Source organism: Gadus chalcogrammus, chromosome 15 (assembly GCF_026213295.1).
Source record: "Gadus chalcogrammus isolate NIFS_2021 chromosome 15, NIFS_Gcha_1.0, whole genome shotgun sequence".
Taxonomy (NCBI): domain Eukaryota; kingdom Metazoa; phylum Chordata; class Actinopteri; order Gadiformes; family Gadidae; genus Gadus; species Gadus chalcogrammus.
This window is the reverse complement of record NC_079426.1, coordinates 5803510-5818675: the sequence shown is the minus strand read 5'-3', so window position 1 is coordinate 5818675 and position 15166 is coordinate 5803510. Positions and strand designations below refer to the sequence as shown.

The window sequence follows — 15166 nt, the reverse complement described above, 5'->3', positions numbered from 1 at the left end:
GGTTTGCGGAATATTCGCGGGTTTTCTCCGTCCAAATTGTGTGCGTCCAATCAGCGAACAGAGGGAGTGGCTGAGAACAATGATGTTAAAGTCAGCTCTCGTTAACGGACATCTTCACGCACGGTGTTTGGTTTGTTTTCAGCCTACATGCAACGTAATTCCCAGCCTGTCCCGGCGCATGGCAAACGTCACGACGCCCAAACGTTAGCGATTGATCATGGCGAATGAAATGAAGTACGAGAGCCTGGTAGGACCAGGCTACCGTGTCCTCACATGGTAATAAAGCAATTTGGGATGGTGTTGTTGCGAGAAATGAGTCGGAACTCTGCCTGACTGATCCAGAGGAAATGTGGAACATAAGGGGCCACTCATGATGCTCGTCACCAGGGAAAGCATTCAGAAGGAAAACAGTCAAATTCAATCAGCTTTGAATCCCGTGCACTCCCCCGGTCACGAGAAGGGACCCCCCCTTGAGGCTCACCGCGCTCTGTCCGGTCGCAGAGGAAGATCAGGGCCCCTCGCTGGGAGAGGGACCATGGAGATTGGAGATGCACCTGTGTGAGGACGGGACCCAGGCCTTGGGTTTTAGTGTGTGTGTGTGTGTGGGTGTGTGTGTGCGCGCGCTAGGGCTGGGCCATTAATCGAATTTTGATCGCGATTACGATTTTAGCCACAAATTATCGCAGAATTAACATAATCAAGTTTTTCGATATTTATATATTTATTTATGTTTAATGTTTTATAGAAAGGCCAGAACATCTGGATACATTATCTGTATATTATTTTAGATTGGGACAATTTCTTTTTGACCATTTTGTGTATTTCTTTTAAGGCGAAATTTAATTTAAAAGTTCTCAGATAAGTTAAGTTTTTTTTTGGGAGTGACATGCTGAATAAATACAACATGTTGTCGAACTCAAAAATAATCGTTTGAATAATCGTCATTTCAATATTTACCAAAATAATCGTGATTATGATTTTTCCCATAATCGAGCAGCCCTAGTGTGCGCTTGCGTGTGTGCCATAACAGCAGAGGATCTTCTAAAAAGTTGTTTTTATTTCGCAAACTGAAAGCCTGGCTGGAACCTGTACCGGCGGAGAGCAGGTGGCTGCTCCTCCCACACGAGGAGATGATTCGATGAGCCACAGCCCACGTCCCGCCGTGGTCTTCAGGCCAGGATTGGGAGGGTGTGTGTGTGTGGACCTGCAATCTGACCACAATGTAAACAGACGACCAGCTGCTTCATCAAAACCATAATCCCTCTCGCCTACCCCCACTGATCCCCGACTGAAGTCACGCACACGGCTATCCCTGCCCTCTCCCCTCAGCATCGCACAGCCGTACGCCTGAATGAGCTCTTCTACTGAAACAACACTTTGGACGTGTAGGAGAACAGAAAGGCTCCTCTTGCCCCGAGCTCCATTTTAACATGTATTTATTATTAACAGGAAATGAAATCAAACCCTGTGTCTGGACAGTCTGGAGAGGTCTGTGTTCCAGTCTGGTGCATCTGATCACAAAAGTGACATTAAAGTTGCACGTGGTAACCTAGACGAGTTATTGCCCTTGTGCAAACAGGGGTTATCGTTGTTTGGCAACCTGGAGGCCTAGTGTTATTTATATGTGGCTTTATGAAGTACATGCTATCATTGGTAAGGGGTGCAACAAGCAAATGGGAAACTTCTGGGGTTTGAAGTTCATTGTAATTGCATTGCAGAATCTGGTCTTGGAAGTCAATGATTGATGACATTCATGATTCATAAGGATGGCATTAATCAGTCATGGAGATCTCTGCCCTGTTCAATACGTGTGTGTGTGTGTGTGTGTGTGTGTGTGTGTGTGTGTGTGTGTGTGTGTGTGTGTGTGTGTGTGTGTGTGTGTGTGTGTGTGTGTGTGTGTGTGTGTGTGTGTGTGTGTGTGTGTGTGTGTGTGTGTTCGTTCGTCATTTCTTCCTTTTACTTTGGTGGTGCCGTTGTCTGTCTACATATACGATGTAGACAGACATGTCTGTGGCTTGACCTACATGGGGGTTTGTAGACCCACGGTACATGTACATCATCCTCCGATGGCAGCCCTGTTCATTTGTTTCCCTCAGGGCGGATGTTGAATAAGGGCACACAGCTTTTAACCGACTTGGGTCTGGAGCTCTGCAGGTGTCAACGGCTTGAAGGACTTTTGCTTCACTGGGGTTCACCTTTTATGCAACCTCTCAATCATTCCCCCCACCCCCCAGCTCGCTGCCTGGAGGGCTTGGCCTTATGTGTGGATCCCCACCCCTATTTACCCTCCCCTCTCCTCCGCCTCCATCTCCTGTGGTGTGCCGTCGAAATGGCTGTGGTTAGCAACATAGGCCGACAACCTTTCAAGGGATGCCTCTCTCTCCGTCTCTTACCAAACTGCCACTTTGTGACCCGTCTCTGAACTCACTCTACGGCGCTTGTGGAAAGGTGTTTTTCTCAACACTGGTGCAGAACATGTGGGTTCAAGCCAGGCCATTTCCCCTCTTCAAATGTCTGTGCATTTGATGTAGAAGTACAACCAATGTGGTGCTCCGATAGCTAAGATTGAAGATTTCACTACAGCTGAAGGCAATTATGCTTTTTGTTTCTTGTCCGTGGTATTGTTGATCCATGTTGCAATCTTTTTGTGTTGCTTTCAGCAAAGCAGACCAATACCTTCATAAGAAACAACAAAAAAACAGTCTGGAGTACATCTTCCCGTCAGAGAATAAATGAGGCAAATGATGTCTTTTAGAAAAGCAATCTGGGGTCTGCATCGAGCACACAATCACCACACAGTTCAAGAAAGCCGTTTTGAAGAAAACACATTTCGTTTTCAAGTGACCACTGACGGGAAGATGACTCGGACCAAAAGTAAGTTTTCACCTAAGTCCCCTCATGGCAATAACACAGCTTTGATTGCAAACCAAAGGTTCCAGAAAGTAGAACACGATTTAATTATGGATGTTTATCGAAAATCACAAGGTTAAAGATGCCATGGGGGGGAAAACCTAATAATAAATTGCGATGCGACAGTCGACAGTCACTTTATTTTTTCTTTTACATTTTCCCCTCAAAATGATATTTGGCTTCTGCTTTTTCAAGTGTCAATGTTTAGTGCACTGCCATGTACTGTACCATGGTCAAATGAGCTTGAAATGGGTTTGAATATTTATCACAAAGCAACATTTGATGCTGTGTGTTCGCATCAGATAAAGCCTAAAAAAAAAAAGTTTGGTTCCTGTTGGTTGTCAGTTGAGGTCATGGGTAGGTAGGGAATTTATTTAAGTTTTTTATTTAATTTTTTCCAGCGGCAGCGAATGATAGGTAGGTAGGTTGTTTTCATTTAAAAACGAGAGAATGCGCTCATCCTTGTACAGAATGAAGAGGTGCTGTACAAAAACGTAATTATGGTTTGCATCAAAAAAAATCATAAAATAATTTGGGTCGCACATAAATTGACAAGGTCGGTCGGAAACCGGAACCAAACAAATTTTTTTTTTAGGCCTAAGCTCTATCCCAGACAAATACAGATTGTCCTTTTTATTCAAATCTAAGGGCTCTGGGGCGATGTTGATGCTAATCTCTGCTTTACCGACATACTCTATAGCCCTGTCTATGTTCTTTAAAACATTGTTGTTTTTATTTGAATTCATATTCATCCACCACTTCTGACTGTATCGCTGTATATTTTTACCAGTTGTTGGTACATTTGTTTGTATACGTATCGGTGGCAGATCTGACCTTGTTTTGCCTGCAGTGCCTTCTGCATGCAGAAGAGTTATTAGTGGGCAGCAGCCGGGGTCTGGATGAATCCCATCTGCTCCACCTCTATGCCTGACGCTGCATGTTGGAGCAAGCTCCCTTATTGGCAGGGGCGGTCCAGCTGGGGGCTGAGGGAGTGGGCTGGGAGGAGGTCAGGAGGTCAGGAGGTCAGGAGGTGAGGTGTAAGGACAGCCGCCCGCCCTCAGTCAGGGGGTATGAATACACCCGCGCCCCCTGGCTGGGGGGAGGGATAGCAACCGAAGAGGTCAGGAGGAGGTGTGTGTGTGTGTGTGTGTGTGTGTGTGTGTGTGTGTGTGTGTGTGTGTGTGTGTGTGTGTGTGTGTGTGTGTGTGTGTGTGTGTGTGTGTGTGTGTGTGTGTGTGTGTGTGTGTGTGTGTGTCAGTCATCAGGGGAGCTGGTTCTGCCCCCGGGTGGCAGAGTGCTCTTGGTTATTGAGCCTCTCGGCGCACGGGGGAGTGAGTCACACACCCCGCTCCTCCACACCACAAACGAAACATTCACCGCTTTGTTTTTACGCTGCTGTTGCAGATTACAGGCGGGAAATGACTCTGCGGTGTAGTCGGAGGCGCGCACGCATTGGCTTGTACTGTGTTGCGAAACATTGGAAAAATTGTGTGTGTGTGTGTGTGTGTGTGTGTGTGTGTGTGTGTGTGTGTGTGTGTGTGTGTGTGTGTGTGTGTGTGTGTGTGTGTGTGTGTGTGTGTGTGTGTGTGTGTGTGTGTGTGTGTGTGTGTGGTTGGTCAGCTAGTTTGTAGTTAATTCACTTTTTTTACATCAACAACCTGGAAATCACATTACCGGCAATTAACAGAATGTTAGGATCCATTTTCTTCCCCTGATATTGTTAATTAACATTTGAATTACAAGATCATTTGTGTTGGCATAACCCATATGACTGCAGGGAACTATTATCCAGTCCTCCTGTGTATGAATACTGTGTTTTAAATCACATCTTCTCTACACTAAGTACACTAATGCGACGTATCGGTGGTGTGCTATGAGCAAGGTGGTGCCTGTGTTCACTGGTTTCCATGACATCTATCCACAGGTCAGCCTCCAGTGCCTTGAGAACTTCCTCTGCCTCTTCCACTGTGTGCGTAAAGTCCACCACCATGTTACCCAGGACCTGCTGACCTTCTGGTAGGTTTCACCTTCAATCTCTTCAGCCTCCAAGAATATGCTTAAATGGGTACCGAAAGTATGATTTTAAATGGATATTTGAGAAGACGTACTGCTTGTACGATTTGCCCCCTGCGAACAATGAGTGTTCACACACAAGGCAAATTTGTGGAATTATGAGTAAAGAAAATCTTCAGATACTACTACTATTAATTATATATATTTATATATATTGTACAAATTGGACAAAGAACCAACCAGTTTAAATAAAGTAGGGCTGAGATCTGAGGTGCTGGGATGTGTTTGTGCGCTGGTGGGTTTTAAATGGTCCGGGAAGGAACTGCCCATGTCTGATCCTACAAAGCGGTCTTGTCTCCTGAAGAGAGGTAGCATGCTGACCCTCATCTCTGTTTACAAAGTCCCTAATCACTGTCTTATGATAATGACCGCTGATTCAATCTGAAGATGAATACAGAAATGAAGAAGCCCAGATCAGGATTTGATTTTATATTTAATAAAAGCAGAACACGGGTTTGCCTTGTTAGTTTCCTTTACGAGTAGCTTTTGGAAAATAAATATTTTTCACTGTCTTTCTGTAGCATGTCAAAGCCTTTTAGCTGATCAGTGAAGTTTAGCCAACATATGAATTACTTCATTGACTTTACTGGTTTAATGAGTGGATGATAATTAGGTTATGATAATTAGGATAATAAATGGAACCGTATAGTCTTCAGCATGCCTCAAATAACCTCTCTGAGTGTAGTTAAAGGTCTCTAGTTAAAGTAAAGTTAAAGTATAGTTAAAGTATAGTTAAAGGGCTCTAGTTAAAGTATAGTTAAAGTATAGTTAAAGGTCTCTAGTTAAAGTATAGTTAAAGGTCAGCCGGTAAAGTAAAGTTAAATGTCTCTAGTTAAAGGTCTCTAGTTAAGTAGAGTTAAAGGTCTCTAGTTAAAGTATAGTTAACAGGTCTCTAGTTAAAGTATAGTTAAAGGTCTCTAGTTCAAGTAGAGTTAAAGGTCTCTGGTTAAAGTATAGCTAAAGGTCTCTAGTTCAAGTAAAGTTAAAGGTATCTGGTTAAAGAAGAGTTAAAGTATAGTTAAAGGTCTCTAGTTAAGTTAAAGGTCTCTAGTTAAAGTAAGGTCAATGATCTCTGATTAAAGTATAGTTTAAGGGTCTCGTAAGGTCTCTTCACTTCCTCTTCTGGACAGTGAAGTCATGGCACGGGCCGGAAAACCAACCCATATTCTAAGGTCCTGCCTCAATAAGAGGCTCTATTGTGACCGCGAGGAAACGGCAGTGGCGTGCTCTAGGCCAGCGGCAGCTCGACCACATTCCCCAGGGCCGGCCCAGCCGAGTCCCATGTGACATCACATGCTTCCATGGGATGCATGGCTCCGCTGCAAATCTGGAAAGCTTTCATTCGCCATGGCAATTTGATGGAATTTCAGCCGCAGAAGGAAGAAGAAAAGTCAGTCGGTCGCCCCGCGAGGAGCTATGCCGACACAGGCAGGCGAGCAGGGGTTTACCTTGGATTCGCAGAGGCGAGACGATGGCCGAGAGACGGACGCTGAGGCCTCCGGTGCTGGGTGAGACAGCAGCGTGGCCTATTGTCTCGAAGGGCGTTTGCGGGGCGAGTGCGTTGGGCCGTTAAAGCGGTTTCGAAGGGCTTACCGTTGACTGTTTATCATGATCTGGCCTCTGCTAGTAAGTCTTGCTGCTGTTACTTGTATGGCGTGAGGCTCTTGTTCAGAGCAGTTTCTTAACACATAATGTGAGCGAGTGTGTTTTTAATCGTAGGGTTTGGTATGATTTTGTTATCTGGTTGGAATAAGACACGTCGCCGTAGTACCGTTTGTTTTCTGCCACTGCCAGGAATAGATATTAATGACCTTCATTCATTCAAGTTCTCGCTTTAATATTTGCCACTACCAGCAAGATCTGGGATGATACTGATATCTGCGTTGGAATCAGACGTGTGTCTCTGTAGTACCATTTTCTTTCTTTTTTTGCCATTGCCATAAATAGATATTTATGAAAAATTTCTTACGTGCCTGCTCAAAAACTATCCATATTTATAGAAAAGCCATTCAGGTTGACAGGACGGCTGCTGTCACTTCAGGGGGTTGCAGTACATTACATAAGCCTGATTATGCAGCTACATTCACTTCTTTCTCTTTTTAACGTCGTCCAAGACGAGCTGTACACTAACCTAGGATCAAACCTAATCACAGTATCAAAGATTAAAACGTCTTCGTTTACAGGAGTTCTCTGCTGTCTGTTTTGCAGTGTGCACACTAGAAGTTTGGATAAGGTCTACTCTTCTCAATGTAATTACGGTTGCCCAACATCACGAGATAAAAGCCTGAATCACCTACACTGGTTATCTCATGTCTACCCTGTTAAGTCTTTTAAAACGAACAGAATTCTTCTTCCAAGCTAACTAAAATATATTTTCTACCCTTCTCTCTCTGTCTCTGTCTCTGTCTCTCTCTGTCTGTCTCTGTCTCTGTCTCTGTCTCTGTCTGTCTCTGTCTGTCTCTGTCTCTCTTTCTCTGTCTCTGTCTCTCTCTCTCCTGTCTCTACTATCTCCTCCATATTCTGTCTCTGTCCCATCTCGGTCTCCATCTCTGTCTCTCTCTCTCCGTCTCTCTCTCTCTCTCTGTCTCTCTCTCTCCGTCTCCTCTTATTGTCTTTCGGTCTTCCTACTTCCTGTCTGGCTATCCTCTCTCCTGTCTCCGTCTCTCCTCTCTCCTGTCTGTCTCTCTCTCTCTGTTTCTCTCTGTCTCCTCTCTCTGTCTCTCTCTCTGTCTCCTCTCTCTGTCTCTCTGTCTTCCTGTCTCTCTCCTTCCTGTCTGTGTATCCCCTCTCTCCTCTCTCCTGTCTCCGTCTCTACTCTCTCCTGTCTCGGCCCCATCCCTGTCTCCTCTCTCTGTCTATGTCACTTATCTCTCCTATCTCTCTCTGTGTCCTGTCTCTCTCTCTGTCTCCTGTCTCTCTCCTGTCTCTGTCCCATCCCTGTCTCCGTCTCTGTCCCATCCCTGTCTCCGTCTCTGTTTCTTATCTCTCCTGTCTCTCTCTCTCTGTCTCCTGTCTCTCTCCGGTCTCCGTCCCCTCTTCGTCCCCCTCCCTGTCTCTCTCCTATCTCTCTCTGTCTCCTGTCTCTCTCCGGTCTCCGTCCCCTCTTCGTCCCCCTCCCTGTCTCTCTCTCTCCTATCTCTCTCTCTCTCCTGTCTCTGTCCCATCCCTGTCTCCGTCTCTGTTTCTTATCTCACCTGTCTCTCTCTCTCTGTCTCCTGTCTCTCTCTCTGTCTCCTGTCTCTCTCCGGTCTCCGTCCCCACTTCGTCCCCCTCCCTGTCTCTCTCCTGTCTCTCTCTGTCTCCTGTCTCTCCGGTCTCCGTCCCCTCTTCGTCCCCCTCCCTGTCTCTCTCCTATCTCTCTCTGTCTCCTGTCTCTCTCCGGTCTCCGTCCCCTCTTCGTCCCCCTCCCTGTCTCTCTCCTATCTCTCTCTGTCTCCTGTCTCTCTCCGGTCTCCGTCCCCTCTTCGTCCCCCTCCCTGTCTCTCTCCTGTCTCTCTCTGTCTCCTGTCTCTCTCCGGTCTCCGTCCCCTCTCCGTCCCCCTCCCTGTCTCTCTCCTATCTCTCTCTGTCTCCTGTCTCTCTCCGGTCTCCGTCCCCTCTTCGTCCCCCTCCCTGTCTCTCTCCTATCTCTCTCTGTCTCCTGTCTCTCTCCGGTCTCCGTCCCCTCTTCGTCCCCCTCCCTGTCTCTCTCCTATCTCTCTCTGTCTCCTGTCTCTCTCCGGTCTCCGTCCCCTCTTCGTCCCCCTCCCTGTCTCTCTCCTATCTCTCTCTGTCTCCTGTCTCTCTCCGGTCTCCGTCCCCTCTTCGTCCCCCTCCCTGTCTCTCTCCTATCTCTCTCTGTCTCCTGTCTCTCTCCGGTCTCCGTCCCCTCTTCGTCCCCCTCCCTGTCTCTCTCCTGTCTCTCTCTGTCTCCTGTCTCTCTCCGGTCTCCGTCCCCTCTTCGTCCCCCTCCCTGTCTCTCTCCTGTCTCTCTCTGTCTCCTGTCTCTCCGGTCTCCGTCCCCTCTTCGTCCCCCTCCCTGTCTCTCTCCTATCTCTCTCTGTCTCCTGTCTCTCTCCGGTCTCCGTCCCCTCTTCGTCCCCCTCCCTGTCTCTCTCCTCTCTCCGTCCTCCGCTCCCTCTCCCAGCTCAGACATGAGTGGCGCCAGCAACACGCTGGCCCGGGAGTTCCTGACAGATGTGCACCAGCTGTGCAGCGCCGTGGCCCAGAGGGCGGAGTCCCGCGAGGAAGACGAGGAGGAGAGTCACATGGTGGCGCTGGGGGAGTACCTGGTCAGGGGGCGGGGCTTCCTGCTCCTCAGCACGCTGGACTCCATCATTGACCAGGTGAGCACGCCCAAACATGGCTACGTTTTTATGATAAAGCTTTTTTTCCATAAAGGTATATTTATATTTTTGGCGTTTTTATGTGTTTGGCAATTTACTTGTTATGTCTTTTATATATTCATATATTTTCTGCTGAGACACGTCTGGTATTAATAAAGTTCCACACACAGTGAGTTGACCCAACTGATCGGGTGCTATCGTACAGTGGAAGCCACCAAAGTAATCCAGGATAGAGGGTACAGGTAGTCCTTAGTTAGGCTACACGTAGGGATGAATTATAGTCCCTCCTTCTCTTCCTAGCTGCAGCACAGTTCAGTGGAAACAAGTGGGCAAGTGCTCATGTTAATGATAAGGCAAAAAAACTATTCTGTATTTTTCTATCAACATAACGCATGGCAACCATTTTATTGGGTAGTTTTGCCCTAGTCCATTTATAACAGGGACTTGTACACATGCTGTTTAAGTGGCCATGTTAGCCGATGGGAAATTGGTTCACCCACAGAGACGGACATTGTTCCTTTATTCTTCCACAGCCCTCTCTGCTGGTGACCCTCAAGTTGCCTCTGCCTCCACGCTGAGTCTAGAGGGCTTTGCGGTTAACTAAGAGAAGCTTGTCTCACGGTGTACTTGCCATCGATCCTTTTGATAATACTATACTAGAGTAACCTAGTATAGTATTATCTGGTATTGAGTAACCTCAATACCTGGTGCCAAAGGGATAGGTTAGCCCTCTTCATGCATAACGAGGGACACAACGATGCAACAATAAGAAAACAAATTGATTTGAATCACACAATAATGAGCACATTCAATATAATGCATTACAATTGGATTAAATTAGAGGTCTATTTAAACGAAAACAAATGACGCCCTATCGAATGCAAAACCAAAAGATTAACTTTGCTGTTCACTTTACACCAAGATTGGAAGAGTACGTAGAGTTAGACATTTTTTTCATTAGAAGAATCTGAAATGTATGCTGAGCCCACTTTTACAGAAGACAAAGCAAGGGCAGTAGCCTTGTATTTTCTCTGAAGGTAGTAACAAGTTATTTTGTTTCTTCCTTAAAAATCTTTTCTCTTCTGCCTTGCAACATTCTAGTCATTTCTACTTGTGCTGGCCCAAAAGTGCCCTTCAAAGCAAGCTGAGATGAATACACTGTTGGATTTAGACTAGAAGATATGTTATTGAATGAATAATTGCAATGTCACGGACATTGCATGAAATCTTTGCTAAAAGGCACAGCTGTGACTGTGGTATGTGTGGCCTTCCCTCTCTTCTGTTTCAGTCTGAGCTGTTACCAGTGAAACATTATGTATGAATGCATGTTATGGTCCTCTAACCAGTTTATAAAACGCCTGTAGATTCTGATCTGGGGCATGAGCTCTCTAGGAGTTGTCAAAACAGAAACAAGAAATTTTTTTGTTCATATCTGTGAGAATATTTATAGCCTGGAGCTTTGATATGGATGGGGAAAATTGTAGTTATTTAGTTTGTATCATGGCAATAAATCATATCTAAACATAAAACGATGATGAAATGATTCTACCTTTGATACATCACACAGATCTGTCTTGATATAAAGAAGCGTCTTGTCCTGCTACGTTTGTAGCGCAGGAGTGAACTCAAGCACAGAGGCGTACACGCATTAATGAGCTTGGAAGTTATTTTCGGTCCTTCGTTTTGAGTGCCTGTGTGCAGTAGTGGTTGTTATTCCATGCAGCACTAGAATTGAACCGTCAGTACGGCTCTGATCTTCTTCAACTACCCGGTAATTAGCATTTGCATATGGCACGTGATACTAATTATTGTTCTGCAATGCATACTTTATCATGTGAACATTATCATGTACAAGAAACAGGGATTTAAATTCATTTTTATACCATGCACGGAAAAGCCCAAGAGACACACTGCGCGGTGGTATATGGATCTTGCCAACGTTTTAACCTGGGGAATGGAAAATGGTAAATGGACTGCATTTATATAGCGCTTTTCTAACCAGTGGCCACTCAAAGTGCTGTACAATATTGCCTAACATGTACATTCACACACCGACAGCGGCGTCTGGCATATAAGGCGCCAGCCAGCTTGTCGGGAGATGTTAGGGTGAGGTGTCTTGCTCAGGGACACCCCGGCACTCAGCTAGGAGGAGCCGGGTAGTCAAACTAGCAACCTTCCGGTTACCAGCCAACCCGCTCTACCTCCTGAGCCGCATGCCGCTCGGGAAATGGGGACGGGGGGGGGGCGGGGGCGTTTGCATTGCGACGTGGAGGTGTGAACACGGCTCGGGGGGGCTGGAGGCACGGGGGGGACTTGAGGCAGCAGACACTGAGGGTCTCCCTGGTTCTGTGTCATTCCTTCGCTCAGGAGCTGACTTGTCGGGAGGAGCTCCTCACTCTGCTGCTCTCGCTGCTACCCCTGGTGTGGAAGATCCCCGTGCAGGAGGACAAAGCCCCAGGTACAGTACCCCCCCCCCCCCCCCCCCCCCCCCCCCGAGACCCCGGACCCCACATACCCTGGCCTGGTATGTCCGTGTTGTCGTCCGATGACAGTCTGATACCAGGCAGGCGTAGGGTATGATTGTATCTGTGTGGCTTTTATCAGAGCTGGGATGATTAGAGGAAGGTGTGAAAGGACCATGCTGTTAATACGGAATCGGTCAACACAAGGGAAACAATCGGTTACCTGTTCAATGCATCCCAGTTCTCATAACCTGTACCTACATCTGTTTCTTGTTTGATCTGGTTCTTTGCTGTATGAGAAACACGATGGTGTAAGGGCACAGGCCAATGTCATAAAAATATTCAACCTCATAATTTCCCTTGCTGCTTTATCTTTCAATATCCAGGTTCCGATTAATATAATCCTTTTTAAAATACTGCCATTTAAGTCTACACTTTATTGTGGTGAAGAACTCAAATATAAAAATGTTATATATATAATGTGAATGAGCATACTGACTGACCAGCATCTACACTCCAAGGTTTTTACTAATTCAGACAGAGGTCAAATTTGCTGATTGTAAGAAGATTCAACTCCTATTTTCAGATCCATTTACAGAGGCAGCCCCGCAACGTCCTCACAGGATCAGCGATGGCATCCTCAGGATGGCCTAGCTATTTAGCGTAGAAGTGCTAATCCTTTGTATCATGGACTTGAGACATTTTTTCTTTATTAATTCCTGCATGTACGCTAAATGAGTCTTCAAGGGTTAAGATGCTATTCCTGTAAACAGACTTCTCCTTACTCATCTGACTTCTTCTAGTTATCCTATTTCCGTGGAATTAGAGTCTCGGTTTGTCAAAATTTCCTGTTCATCCGATCTACACCACACCTGGTGGGTGTGTTGCTTAGGACCCAGGGAAATGTAATATTGAGTGTGAAGTGGTTTGGATGCACGGTTCTGCTTCTGCGAGGGCACAAGCAATCGGCCCGTTGTCCCAGCAGGCAGGTTCTCCGCACGCTCTTCCGTCTTGAGAAAGTTCTAAGCAAGTGATTTTTATTTCTCCATTTCCGCCCTGGACAGATTTCATCCTGCCGTCCCTGCTGGAGGTGTTCCTCAGCCGGGAGTCGAGGTCGCCCCCTCTCCGAGCCGGACAGAAGGCCCGCCCCGATGCCCAGAGCAGCGGCAGGCGCTCGCACACGGGCAGCGCGTCGTGGAAGTCGCGGCGGTCCCGCCGCATCGCCCAGAGGTACTCGGTGAAGGAGGCGCGCCAGTCCCAGCTCTCCACGTCCGATTCGGACGCCAACGCCGACACCAAGGCGCCGGGGCCGGGCCAGGGCGGGACAAGGGGCAGGCGGACGCACGGCTCTGCCCAGCGCACGTCCACTCACCACTCCCAAGCCCCTCCCATCCCTGTGTCCGTCGCCACGACTACAGAGACCATGACCGCATCGTACCCCCACCCCTGGGGCCCGGGCTCCCAGTCCCTGGACGCCGAGATCCTGACCGACCCGGCCGCCATGTCGATATTCAACCGCATGGAGAACTCGCCCTTTGACCTCTGTCACGTGCTGCTCTCCCTGCTGGAGAAGGTGTGCAAGTTCGACATGAGCATCAACCACAACCCCGGCCTGGCGGTCAGCGTGGTGCCCACGCTGACAGAGTTCCTGACAGAGTTTGGGGACTGTTGTGGCCCCGGGGGTGGAGGGGGTGGAGGTGGAGGAGGTGGAGGAGGAGGAGCGGGGCCAGAGGAGCTGGCTGGGGGCTGGACGGAGGAGCCCGTCGCCCTGGTCCAGAGGATGCTCCTACGCACCGTCCTGCACCTGATGTCGGTGGACGTGGGTCAGAGCGAGGCCCTGCCCGACAGCCTGAGGCGCAGCCTGACCGACCTGCTGCGGGCCACCCTCAAGATCCGCAGCTGCCTGGACCGCCAGGCGGACCCCTTCGCCCCCCGACCCAAGAAGACCCTGCAGGAGGTCCAAGACGACTTCTCCTTCTCCCGCTACCGCCACCGGGCGCTGCTGCTGCCGGAGCTGCTGGAGGGCGTGCTGCAGGTGTTGCTGGGCTGCCTGCAGGCGTCCGCCTCCAACCCCTTCTTCTTCAGCCAGGCCCTGGAGCTCATCCACGAGTTCATCCAGCACCGCGGCCTGGAGCTGTTCGAGGTCACCGTGCTGCGGCTGGAGGGGCTGGCGCGCGCCCGGGACTCGGAGGTGGGCGGCGAGGCCGCCGAGAGGGTGCGGGGCCTCGTCGGCGGCGTCCTGAAGATCATCAGCGCCGTGAAGAAGGCCAAGTCGGAGCAGCTCCACCAGTCGGTGTGCGCGCGGCGCCGCCACCGCCGCTGCGAGTACTCCCACTTCCTGCACCACCACCGGGACCTCTCGGGCCTGCCGGTGTCGGCCTTCAAGCAGGCCGCCCGGCGCAACCCCTTCGAGGAGGAGGAGGACGGCTGCAGGGAGGGGCCGGAGGGCGCGGCGGTGCGCTACCCCGAGCGCTGCTGCTGCCTCGCCGCCTGCGCCCACCAGTGCCTGCGCCTCCTGCAGCGGCTGTCCCCCAACGGGCCCGCCGTGCTGCAGCTCCTCGCCGGGGTGCAGGCCGTGGGGATCTGCTGCTGCATGGACCCCCGCTCGGTCGTCGGGCCCCTGCTGCACGCCTTCCAGGCGCCGGGGCTGCGCACCTACCAGTCCCACGTGCTCAACGTCCTGGGCCGGCTGATCCTGGACCAGCTGGGCGGCGGGCAGCCCTCGGAGAAGGCCAAGCTGGCCTCCTGCAACGTCTGCACCCTGGACAGCAGCCAGCTGCCCGGCCTGGAGGAGACGCTGCAGCAGGGCGAGCCCTTTGCCGCCTCCCTCGGCCCGGGCCACCGCTCGCAGGGCATCCTGCCCAGCGGCGGGGACGCCGAGGACATGCTGTGGAAGTGGGGCGCCCTGGAGGCCTACCAGGCGCTGGTGTTCGGCGAGGACCGGCTGCTGAGCCAGCAGATCGCGGGCCACGTGTGCCAGCTCACGCTGCGGGGCAACGCGGTGGTGCAGTGGCAGCTGTACACGCACATCTTCAACCCCGTGATGCAGCGGGGGGTGGAGCTGGTGCACCACGCCCAGCAGCTGGGCGTGTCCGCCGTGTGCGCTCAGATGTGCAGCTACCACTCCCAGTGCCTGCCCGTGGAGGTGCTGCTCGTCTACCTGCAGACGCTGCCGGCGCTGCTCAAATCAAGGTGGGTGTTCGGGGGGGGGGGTGTGTCTGTTGTGTGTTTTAGTCGGCGGCTTGTGATGCTAGGTTGTTGTTTGGGATGTTAGATGTTGAATCAATTTATCGGCGGTTTCGGTGTTCATTGTCAGCGGGGCTAAGAAGGCCTTTTGCGTTGCTCTTCTATGAGCATCCTTACTGTACCGACAGCAATATATAGATCGTTTCTCTT

The 15166-nt window shown here is 49.7% G+C and overlaps 1 protein-coding gene across 1 annotated transcript in view; it reads left to right on the top strand.

Annotated features, from left to right (window-relative positions):
- Positions 1-15166, top strand: part of lyst (lysosomal trafficking regulator) — a 64208-nt gene that overhangs the window by 2825 nt on the left and 46217 nt on the right. The window contains exons 2-5 of the mRNA XM_056608963.1: positions 4835-4926; positions 9110-9308; positions 11676-11766; positions 12835-14962. Of these exons, the coding sequence (XP_056464938.1) occupies positions 4835-4926; positions 9110-9308; positions 11676-11766; positions 12835-14962 (2510 nt within the window). The remainder of the gene's footprint in view (positions 1-4834; positions 4927-9109; positions 9309-11675; positions 11767-12834; positions 14963-15166) is intronic.